The sequence below is a fragment of the Gossypium raimondii genome, chromosome 9 (genome assembly GCF_025698545.1).
Source record: "Gossypium raimondii isolate GPD5lz chromosome 9, ASM2569854v1, whole genome shotgun sequence".
In the NCBI taxonomy this organism is placed as follows: Eukaryota; Viridiplantae; Streptophyta; class Magnoliopsida; order Malvales; family Malvaceae; genus Gossypium; species Gossypium raimondii.
The window spans coordinates 6,885,431-6,897,745 of NC_068573.1; the positions used below are offsets into that span (position 1 = coordinate 6,885,431).

The window sequence follows — 12,315 nt, forward strand, 5'->3', positions numbered from 1 at the left end:
AGGCATCTTCCAAGTCCTCTTCTAGACAAAGCTCCTTTTCCAATTGTCATTTGTAGTCCCATCCTCGTGGCTCTAGATATGCTGGGCATCGGGATCTTCTTTCCCTCAATGATAGAGGTTACATTTACGAACTCTAAGGATCGAAAGGAACATTCAACCGCCTCATCATCTGTTCCCAAATATGGTGCGTCACTGGTTACCGATGCAATGATGTTTTCCTCAGCGTCCATCGTAATTAACCGGCCTTCTGTTACCAATTTCAACTTCTGGTGCAATGATGAAGGCACCGCTCTTGCTGAATGAATCCAGGGTCTTCCCAACAAGCAGTTATACGAAGGCTTGATATCCATCACTAAAAAATCCACCTCGTATATATTCGGGCCAATCAAGAGGGGTATTTCTATTCTTCCCATCACCTTCCTTTCGGTACCATCAAATGCTCTCACTATATTCTGGCATGATTTCATGTGAGAGCTATCCACCGGTAACCTATTTAAGGTGGATAGGGGTAAAACATTTAAGGCTGACCCATTATCAATTAGCACTCCTGCTAACGCATACTCCCCGCAACGAGCAGTGATATGTAATGCTTTGGTGGCTCCTCTTCCTCCAGCTGGTATTTCATCATCATTAAAGAAAATGAAGTTGTCGGTGCTGATATTGTTAACCAATCGGTCTAACTTATTCACTGAGATATCGCTAGCGACATAAGTTTCATTTAGCACCTTAATCAACGCATTACGATGTATCTCTGAACTTATAAGCAATTCAAGCACCGAAATACGAGCCGGTTGTTTATGTAATTGTTCTACCACGCTGTACTCGCTATGTTTTAAGAACTTTAGGAATTCTTTAGCCTCATTTTCAGTTACCGGCTGATTGACACGCGGTTCAATTTTGTCTGTTTTTGCTTTTCCCAACTCAACTGCTAAGGCTTTTCCTTTTCCAGATTCCACTCTCGCGTTTGCTGGATCATAGCGTTTTCCACTTCGTGTATAGAATCCTTCGTCCCCTCCGAAGCGTTTACCAAACTCTCTTTTCCTAGGATTGTCACATTGCAATCGTAATTCCAAGGGACCTTTTTGCTATCCTCGTAAGGAAAGGACACAGGTTTTTGGATTATGACCTTTGGCGCTATTTGTATTCCAGATTCTCTGCTCATTGGTTTTGAAATAATTACCACTGGGTGATTAGCCTTTTGGGCTTTCCCCGTAGATTCTTCTTCTGCAGCATAAACTTCTCCTTCTTCTAGTCCCTTAATCTCTTCATAAAACTCCAACTCTTTGTTATCCATTAAGTTTTGCACCATGGTTCTGAATTCGGTACATTTTTGGATGTCGTGGCCTTCTTCTGCATGGAACTCACAAAACTTACTTGCTCCTTCAGGCCTTTCTATTGAATCTTGCTTGATGCGACCTCTTTTCACCATTTGTTTCCAAACCCATTCAAGGGGGGTCCTTATCTCTGCTACATTGGCTTTGACTCTCTTTCCTCCATTCTCAATTATCGCGTTCACCCCTTCCTCATGATTGGGCAACAGACTTTCTGTGTTAGGTGAGTCACCAAATTTGACAACGCCCAATTTGATAAGTCCTTCCACTACTTTCTTGAAAGCAGTACAATTTTCTATCGAGTGTCTTGAAATTCCGGCATGATAGTCACACTGAGCGTTTGTGTCATACCATTTTGGATATGGGGGTTGTAGAGGACTCAAGTAACGAGGAGCGACAACATGTGTATTAAATAAATTCTGGTACAGCTCCTTATATGTCATTGGAATGGGAGTGAACTGGGGCTTCTCAGTATTTTGCCTCATTCCCGACTCTTGTTTCGATGAGCCCTGTTGATTAATGACCGCTTTCCTTGGTTGACTCACAGTAATTGATTTACTGTAGGCATTCACATTATTCACTTCATTTTCTCTTTTCCTCGGGGCTGTCCTTTTATTGTTCTCCCCTCCGTCTATTCTTCCACTTTTAATAGCATGCTCGATCATTTCGCCGCTCATGATTATATCCGAGAAATTCTTTGAAGCGCTTCCCAACATGTGAGTGATGAATGGGGCTTTCAATGTATTAATAAAAGCGTCGTCATTTTTTTTCCAAAGAGGTGGTTGCACCGACCGCCACTTCTCTCCATCTCTGTGCATATTGTCCAAGCTTTGCTCGATTTCTTCTCCAAATTCGTAGAGTTATCTGTCGGGCATCATTTCGAGACATGATTGTATTGTCTCATGAATGCTGTGCCAAATCTCTCAAGTAGCAATTTTGGTTCGGCTTAGCTGATTGTACCATTTTAATGCCGCACCTGTAAGACTATCCTGAAAGCAGTGTATTAATAATTGATCATTATTAATATACCCCGTCATTCTCCTGCAGAACATAGTGATATGGGCTTCTGGGCAACTGGTCCCATTATATTTCTCGAATTCCGGCATCTTAAATTTGTAAGGGAGCACCAAATCCGGAACTAAGCTCAGATCTTTCGCATCTATTCCATGATAGCTGTCGATACTTTCTATCGCCCTAAACTTCTCTTCAATCCATTTCCATTTCTCCTCAAACTGCTTTGGTAACTCTTCCTTCACCTTGTCTTTCTCAGCTACTTTATCGAAATCCGGGACAACAAAATTAACCAGATTATCGCTAGGACTAGAACTAGATCCAACCTGAAGGTTCTTCGGCATTGAGGCATCACCTGGAAGATGCTGAAGCCTAATAGAAACAGAAGGTCTTCGTGGATGTGGTTCAGTCTGAACTTGCGCATGCGGAGGCGTGAATCCTGGAGGAAAAAGTAGTTCATCATTGTTTTCTTCTTCGTCACAAATCACAGGACCTTTCCCTTTATCCGCTCCCTTGGTTATTAATTGCGTCAATTTAGTCATTAGGTCATCTTGAGACTCCTTCATCTTTTGTACCATGTCTTTCTGGATCTTTTCCACATGTTCTTTCATTTGCACCTGCAACTGGTCTTGCATTTCCTTTTGAAGCCGTTCTAGTTTTTCCAACCTTTGTTCCATAATTTTTGACTTTGCACAGGTGCCGTAATAGTGTCGATTTTCTAGGTTAGCTGAAATAATTTTATTCAATTAGGGTCATTTAATGGTTGTTAATACATATAATGTGATGCAATGCATGAAATGAATGCAAAAAGGTGTTAATTCTAATTCAATTTCATTCTAAAAACTTTACTAGAAAACAAACTTCTTTACATAAGGTGGATTACAGATACGACTTAGCCCTAATACTCAAAACTCTAATTTTCTTAAGTAACGAAGCTAACTTCTGTCCTCGTCTTGACTTTAACTCGTACTCTACGCTCAACACATCAGCTTGTATTGCCAACGTTTGCAAATGATCAGCTACCTCCGGGATTTGAACCACGGCTTCTCCCATAATATGATCTCTATCTCTTACTTGGTTCTGGAAGTAGTGTAACTGCTCAGTTTGACGATCTTTATTAGCTTCCAAATACTCAATCTGGATCTCGCAATTTCGTAATACTGCTTCTAACTCTTCAATTCTTTCTTTCATTTCTTCAATTCTATTTAAGCTTGCCTTCAATTCCATCACAGAATTTCGATTTCGATGCCGATGGAGAGATCCTTCTAATTCAGTCACTCTGCTTTCTAGTTCCCCATTTTCCTTCTGATTCTCTGACAGGCTCCTCTTTAAAGTCTCGTTCTGTACTTGAATTTCTTGGAACCTCTTTTCCCATTCATCAGCCTTATTCTTTTCTTCTTGAATCTCCTTGCGCCATTTCTCAGAAGTCTTTCCCAACCCGGCAGTCCTCATTGATAGCCGCATCTTCTTGTATCTGTTTTCAGACTATTTAGATCTTCTTCAGCCCTAGCTTTCCCTTTTCTTAGTCATTCCGCCTCGAGCTTTTGAACGTCTGCATCCAGTCTTAAGTTCATTTTTTCTTCCTCTATTTGCTCTATTTGTTTTTCCAACTCTGCATTTCTCCTTTCAAAATCTTGTTTTAGAATTTCTAATTCAGAAGGGACGACCCGTAAATGCTCTTCTATCGACTGACTGCCTTCATAACTTGATTCGGGGATATTATCATTAATTCTTCTAACTCTCCAATCATCATACTCGAGAGTCGTCATTGGTCCTACAACTAATCTCTTCATCCGACGAGTTTGCTTCCAAGCATTGGTCATCTCTCGAATTTTCTTCTTGCAGCCATCTTCTCCGTACGAAAATTCACACTCAGCTAATCCCTGGGTTGCGGGTACAAACTGTCTTGACCTATACTGTCTGAGTACTAACAACGGGGCATAACCAACAGCTCCCCAGATTCCAAGCAGATGAACCCAATCAAAAGCACCACACCGGTACAAGATTTCATCCGGAAGTAACCATGGAGCCCTCCACTCAACGTCTTCTTCCTGCATGCTCTGAAGAATTGCCATCCACTTTTCCATCGAGATGTCATCCCTTCTCGGTGTAGCTACTACCTCTTTTAATGGCAAATAATTTTCAGAGAAGACCCGATATGAGACTTTATCAACTTTCAAAAAATGACTATGGAACCATGCGAGTAATAGCTGAGCACATCCAATAAATCTACCTTCACCCGCTCTCCGACAGGCATTTAGAGATCTGAACGTTTCTGCTAAAATCGCTGGAACCGGAGTAACTCCCTTATCAAGACGGTCGAACAAATCAGTGACCGCCTCATCAACGTGCCCCAAAGCCTTTGGGAAGATAACTAAGCCGTATATGCTCAAAGCGAAGACATCTACCCTCTTTTTTACATCTGGATGCACTAGAACCACATCTTTCAAATTCCTCCAAGAAATGCATTTGTTATCCCTTTTTTGTTTGATTCGGGCTGAACCCACTGCTCACTCATACCCGTTATGTTCATCAACTTTTTCAGAATGGTCGGTGGATTTACAGCTCTCGAGTTCTAAGTCGACTCTTCCGAATGTAAAACAACTGTAGGCAGAGTTCTAAAATTGTGTTATAGCCCGGAACAAGTGCTTGTCTACCTTCATATCTAGCAAGTACGACAAATCCCCATAATTGGAATAGAAAAGCTGTCTGACCTCCTCATCCCATTAGTCCCAAATCTCTTTCAACTCTCGCAAATCGTTCTGTGTTACACTAATACGGGTGAAGTCCCATAACTCTGATATATATCCTTCAGCCAAACTATCCATTTTCTCCTGCTGCGTTGTTTCTGACCAAACTCGGACCGCCGCATTATCTTCCACCTTATCAAGAAACCCCCTTTCCATGATAAGCTCTCAGTCTAGAAACCGAACATGAACCAACGCCTTGAATCATGAAATGCCATGCAGTTGAAATGTCATGCATCCATAAAACAGCAAAGATCAGTATTAGGTATAAACATACAATCCACGACAATTCAGAAAGAATAAGAGCACATATCAGGGAATCTACTGGGTTTGGTGTAGTTTTACCTAGGGTGAGTTCCTAAGGGTCACTACATGAGGTTTGGCTCTAAAGATAAGGTATCCTAACCAGCAGATTCCTCGATCTTCACCCATTATAGGCTCATACAGACCGAGTTCGGTTCAGGGGAATACATTTCTCTATGGCTGCACGGAGATGAAAACCTCACGAAGACATAGGTACAGATGTATCCCGAAAGCGATCCACTATCCTGCACGGAGGTGAAAACCTCATGAAGGAGTAGCTTCTCACTCCCACTTACAAAGGTGTGACCAAAGGTCATGCAATGCAATGCAAAAGATACCAAAATTTAAACAAATAGAGCAATTATAAACCACAATGATGAAAATTATAATGAAGAATGATATGCAATGAAAGGATCGTAAATTTAAACCAAATTTTCAATTTTCGACAAAAGACAAAAAGTAATCAACTCGTGGCTCGACTCACTTTTTTGAAAAATTCCCCAGCGGAGTCGCCAAGCTGTTGACACCATTTTTTTGGATGAAAACGTGGTCGACTTGAGTTTTGAAAAATGAAACGGGAGTCGCCACCAATCCTTTTTATGAGGTGTGATTGGATCACCTCTAAAAGTGGTTGTTTTTAATAAACGGTTTGACTTTATTAAAACAACAAGTTTGGTCCACGAAATTCAGAAAAACAGGTTCGGGAGTCAGTTACGCATGAGGAAGGATTAGCACCCTCGATACGCCCGAAATTGGTACCCAGTTGGTTACTTAATGTCTCGATGTCGAAAATTAAGAACTTTGAAGAATTTTAAAAATACGATCCTTATTTTGAAAAAAAGAAAACTTATAAAAGTCGAGCTGCTCATTAAGACTTTTTCATTTCAGAAAGAGAAAATGTCACACCCAATGCGTTAGGGTACGATATCTTACCTCTTCCGAAATGAGCAAATCTAAACTCGCATTAAAAAGTTTTTTTTTTAAAAAAAATGTTTGATTATTTAAGTCATATGAAAAAATTGTGACCCAATACGTTAGGGTACAATTTCTTCAAATGTTAAACATTGAATATTGCATTTATTTTGAAAAATCCTCGTCTCGAGAAATCAACGTATCGCGTCCAATACATTAGGACACGACGTATTGAATTCTCAATAACGAGTTTTATTTATGTCCTTTTTTTATAAAAAGAATAACCTCGATGATCTAGATCCAACGAAGGAAATTGAAACCCAATACGTTAGGGCTCGATTCTTTCGAGGATCTCAAATACCGATTGTTACTTTTATTTTGAAATTTTTCGTCGTTTTTTTTTTGATAAATTCGAGTAATAAGAATGTAAAATAACAATAATGATGATAATGCAAGTAATACAAGCAAAATTAGAAAAGATAAATAAATAAGATGGCAAATACATAATAAAAGAAATCATCAAATAAAAGTAAATAAACAAATAAAAATTAAAGCACTTAAGTAAAAGATAATAATAATGAGCATGTAAATAAATAAATAAATTAACACCACATGAAACAATAATAATGAATAATATTATAATATATATATGTATGTATGAAATAAAAAAATAGACATAAAAGCTATATTTTAAATTGTAAGGATTGTATATAAGTAGATATATGTATTTATGAAAATAAAATATAGATATATAGATATGTATATAAGTTGTAAAACATGTAAATATATATATATATATATATATATATATATATATATATATATATATATATAAGTATATATGAGTTCTAAAAGGTAATGTATGTATATCATAAAAATATTTGCATGTATATATATATATACCGAAAATTTAAATAAAATACATATAAATAAATAGGTAATAATAATAATAATAATAATAATAATAATAATAATAATAATAATAATAAAGATACTACAAAGGACTTAAATTAAAGTAAAAATAAAATATTGGGTGAATTCGAAATAAATAAAAACAGAAAGGACTAGATTGCAATACGCGCCAAAAAGAGGGGGACCAAGACTGCGAATAAACCAGAGCCCCCAAAACGCAGCGCTGCAGTGGGCTAAATTGAAACAAAAGTAAAATTGCAGGGCCAAATTAAAAAAAGGAAATAACAAAAAAAGATCAAATTGTAATGCGCTGCAAACTCAGAGGGACTGCTTGCGCAAATAACCCAAAAACTAAAGACACGCGGATCCTCCCCCTGGGTCGGGTCACCGCGCGGGTCAGGGGTGGCTCAAACGGCGCCGTTTTGAAATGGTTATTTAAACCAAAAATATTTTTTTTAACTTCATTTTCGGTCTCAACTAAAAAAAACAAAGCAAAATCCTCTCCCCCATTTTAATAAATCCAGAAACCGGCCATTGTCCCCGTCGATGAACGGCCGTACAGAGGCCGATGCTCCGTCACGGGCGGTGGTCGGAGTGAGAAAAAAGGGTTTTTAAACCCCGTTCTCGATCCCCACTCTAAGACTCGATCCTTCAGACCCAACAAGCCGAAAAAGGAGGGACCTTTCGTCCCTTTTTCGATCCGATTCCAACACCGACGGGCTTTCGAGACCGGTAAGTATCCTTTTTCTTTTCTCTTCCGTTTCGCTTATAGTTTAAAAGAATAGTAAAAAAAAAAAAACAACGACAACAATAAACAGAGAATAAAAAGATAATATACAAGAACAGAAAAAAAAATTTTGAATCAACCTTTTTGTTCTTTTTTGATCTGTTTTTTTTTTTATTTCGAATGTTGTAAAAAAAGGGAGAAGAAAAATAGAGAGATGGGGCTCGACTTTTATAGCCGATCTACTCCTATTTTCTATTATCTGGCTGCTTGCGTGTTCTCTTCTTTTTGCAGGCATTTAATGGGCGACGGTGGATGGGACAGAGGCGGTGACAGACGCGCGGCGGTGGCGGCAGAAGACCTAAGGTCTGAACCAGGCAGCACTTGGGAGACCAACAGTCTGAAGCAGGGGCGGCGCTTAGTTTCTGAAACCCTAGGCCGACTTTGGTTTCTAGGTCTATTGGGCCTAGTATTGGGCTCCGAGTTTGGGCTTGCAGTAGTTGGGTTAGGTTTATTGGATAGTGAATGGTTTGTTTTTTTTTGTAAATGGGCCCAGGCGAAAAATGGGCTGTACAATTTACGTGGTACAATTTTGCATTAGGCCATGTGAAAAGTGTTGACATGGTATTTTATAAGGTTAAAAAACAAACAAATAAATTTAAATTCTTTCCACTTAGATTAAAAGAAAAAGGAAATCTAAAAAGGGTTTCTTATTTCCTCCAAGAAATCTATATTTTTAATGTAGGTGGAAATAATTTAAATTTGTTTATTTGTTTTCTAATATAATACAATGTCATGTCAATAGTTTAGATAACTTAATCAAAAATGTGCCACATAGATAACAAGTTAGTGAAATGTAAAATTGAACTAAAAGTAAAATTTAATGTATACAAATGCATCAAATTAATGTTATATGAAAGTTGATATTCAATTTTGATATTTGTCCTTATAAAATCAAATCTTTTAAAATGTTAGCCTTTTTATTTGAGTAATTACCATATGTATGCAAGAGACTTTTGTGGTTTTGCAAAATCACATTAATATGGCATTTAGTGATTGTTATATGTAATTTTTAAAAGTTAATTAATTCCAACATGGAATTTATAAAATTAAAAAAGAAAAAGAAAGTTCATTTAAAAAACGAAATTTTAAGCAAAAATATCAGTTCTTCATGTATATAAAGTGTGATGTTGAGAATTCTTTTACTCATTGTATTTATAAGTGCTAATTTTGTTTAAGTTTATTTTATATTTGCAAAACAAAAATCGAATGGGTACAATTTGATATCAAATTACTCGATAGAATGGGATTACGCAGGAGGTGTTTGTTGTTCTTGCAATGAAAAGACACCAAGGTGGACTTCTTGGACAAACGCAAATCCAGGAGAAGGTTTATGGGTGTCCAAAATACCAGATAATGTTGTATATTAAAACATATGTTGTTAATAAAATTGATTGCTTTATCAGATATGAAATTGTTTTTTTTTTTATATTGTTTATGTTCGTTTTACAGTTCATATTTAGGATTTATGGTTATCCTTCCTAACAATGTCATCTTCAAGATTTGATCTTGCATATTCTCTTGAAGGTGCAATATATCTTATCATTACACTCAACACTTATAAATATAAAAATGATTTTTGATATAGCGTAACACTTCATTTATTTGTGGGATTAAATATGTGGATTTTATGCATGGCAGAAATTATATTGGAGTTGAAAATATGATAAGTTTAATCAATTAAGTAACAATGTATCGTATTTGAAAGATAATGCGTTTGTTTGATGTTAAAGCTGAAATTATTGAAGAAAATGTTCAATTAAAGAATGAAGTTTCTAAATTACTGTTGAAATTGAAGAAAGCGAATGACTCAATGGTGGATATATTTGTAGTACTTGGAAATGAAATGTCATTATTGCTAGCTTTTATTATACTGATGTTGTATATATATTTTGCAATGGTGTGAAAATGTAACATCTAATTAGCTCGATTAAATAAAGAATGTCACATTCATCATCGAATCGATTCAAATGATCAATCATATAATTAAAACATATTTAAATACGAGATAATATCATGCGATTAATCGTTACAAGCATTAATGGATCATTATTAACATAAATTTAGCTTAAACAGGTTTTAAAACATCAAATGGGGGCTCAAAATACGAAATTTAGAGCTAAATCTTAACACCTGGGCCAATGTATCAATACAAGGACCCATGTCTCGATACTCTCGAGACACAAAAGTTATGTCTCAAGACTTGCCTTCCTTAAAAGCAAACTTTAGCTATTGACTTCAAATATCTCGAGACTTAACCCACTATGTATCGGGATATACATGCTATGTCTCGAAGCATGCACTTAGAAATGCATGCTCAGCGCAATTTATTCATCCTATTTTGAGATATATTTGTTTTGTCTTGAGGCACAAACTCAAAAATGCAATTTGAAACCAAAGTCTCAAAGGCAAAATAATAATCATAAAACCATTACATCCAAAGTTTAACTCAAATAATAAGTTAAGGCCACGGTGACCAAAATATTATAAAATCCCGGTTGAATATAAGCATAAAAATGAGTAATTGATTAAAAATTTAATTTTAATTTATTTTATAAATAATGCAATTTCAACATTAAATTTTGTTCCAAAGGCTGATTATTTTTGAATATTTGTATATAAATTTTGTCATTTTGGAAAATGATGGGAGGAGGAGGATTCAAGAATGGGAGGGTTGAGGCCTAGTATACTTGAAAACAAGTGACAACTTTTTGAGTTTTCCTTTGCAACAGCCTCCTTTTCTTACCAAACATTCTTTTCGTTTATTACATAAAAACAAACAAAAGGTATGTTTGGACAAGGAATATGTTGTTTTTTGCATTTAAAATACAATCATGGAGAAATGGGTGATGTAGGGTCATTTTCCTACGATGTTGCGGTCTTACAAAGCAAGGCGTGCTATCAACCTTCACGTTTCCGATCATTCGTTGCTGTCATAAACCTGAAAAATCTGCTCCCCCCCCCCCCCTCCCCCAAGGGCATGTGAGTTTAATCTCAGATTTTGTCTTTACCATTTGTTGTGAGAATGTATAATTAGAATTACAAATAATGTACATTCCATTAGAATAAATTGAATAGCAAGTGAAGTAGAAAAAGAAATTGTATTCAAATCTTCAGTTGATATTAATTCCGAGTTCAATTTCTTAATACCTTTATCCAGTTCCATCCCTTATAAAAAAAATACTCATTATAAAACACAAAATGATGAGATTTAAACAAAAATAAAATCGAAAGAGAATCTACATTCAGTGGTGAATCCGAGGGAGCTGACAGGGGCTCGGTCCTCCCTAAAATGGAAAATTTTTTATTTAGGCCCCTTTATAGTTTATAAAATTTAAAATTAGTAATGGTAAAATTACACTTTAGCTCCCAAAAATGATAAAAAAATTAATTTAATCCTTTAAAAGTTATAAAAATATAGGTTATTAAAATGATAAAATTACATTTTTACTATCGTAAAAAATATACAATTTAATTCGACCCTCCCAAAAAATTTTATGACTTCACCTCTATAATTATTCAAGATAAGATTCGAACTTGAAATCTTAAATATACCAAAACATTAACCTTACTCACATTAACCAAAAGTTTATATAATCCAATTTGAATATAACATATAAAATGAGTAATTGATTAAAAATATTTTTAAAAACTATTTTTATTTTAATTCAATTTTATAAATAATGCAATTTCAACCTTTGATGATTACAATAAATGGAAATGATGATAAAAGAAATAAAATAGAATAGACTTTCCTTGAAGCATTCCATCTTTGCCATTCATACATTACAACACTTTTGCATCTTTTCTACCTATCAACCATTATGCTATGTTTCCCATTTCATTACTAACATAGTATGATGGTAAAAAATGCACGATGAAAGAGAAAAGAACTTAAATAATGTGCTACATGTGCAATTGAAATATATACTCATATGCTATTCGATAAAAGTAACTTAGAAGTTCCTATATTAAGAGTTAAATTACATTTTACATTTTTTTTACTCAAAATGAATAAATTAAGAGGACGTTAGATTAAAGAACAAATTAATACTTGTGTTAAAACTTTCATCCATTTATGCCGTTAACCGTCAGCATGAGTTACACATGGTATGTCACATGCCACTGTCTAATTATTCTGTCGATCATGTCAGATTTTAACAATACAAATAGATGCAATTTTTAACAGAAAGGATCAATTTACTCTTTAATCTAATGTATAGAGATTAGTTTACCTATTTCTTTTAATAGAATAGACAAAATACAATTCGACTCCTAATACAAGGACTTCCAAAATACTTTTACCGATGTTATT

At 35.5% G+C, this 12,315-nt stretch overlaps 1 protein-coding gene across 1 annotated transcript; it reads right to left on the minus strand.

Annotated features, from left to right (window-relative positions):
- Positions 1-3,221: 3,221 nt before the first annotated feature.
- LOC105797430 (uncharacterized) lies at positions 3,222-3,806 on the minus strand. Its single transcript, XM_012627410.1, has one exon. The coding sequence runs from the start codon at positions 3,804-3,806 to the stop codon at positions 3,222-3,224; it is 585 nt and encodes a 194-aa protein (XP_012482864.1).
- Positions 3,807-12,315: the final 8,509 nt, after the last annotated feature.

What these genes read in the sequence shown, in the direction of transcription:
- LOC105797430 (XM_012627410.1), bottom strand. Translation starts at nt 3,806, where the DNA reads ATGCGGCTATCAATGAGGACTGCCGGGTTGGGAAAGACTTCTGAGAAA.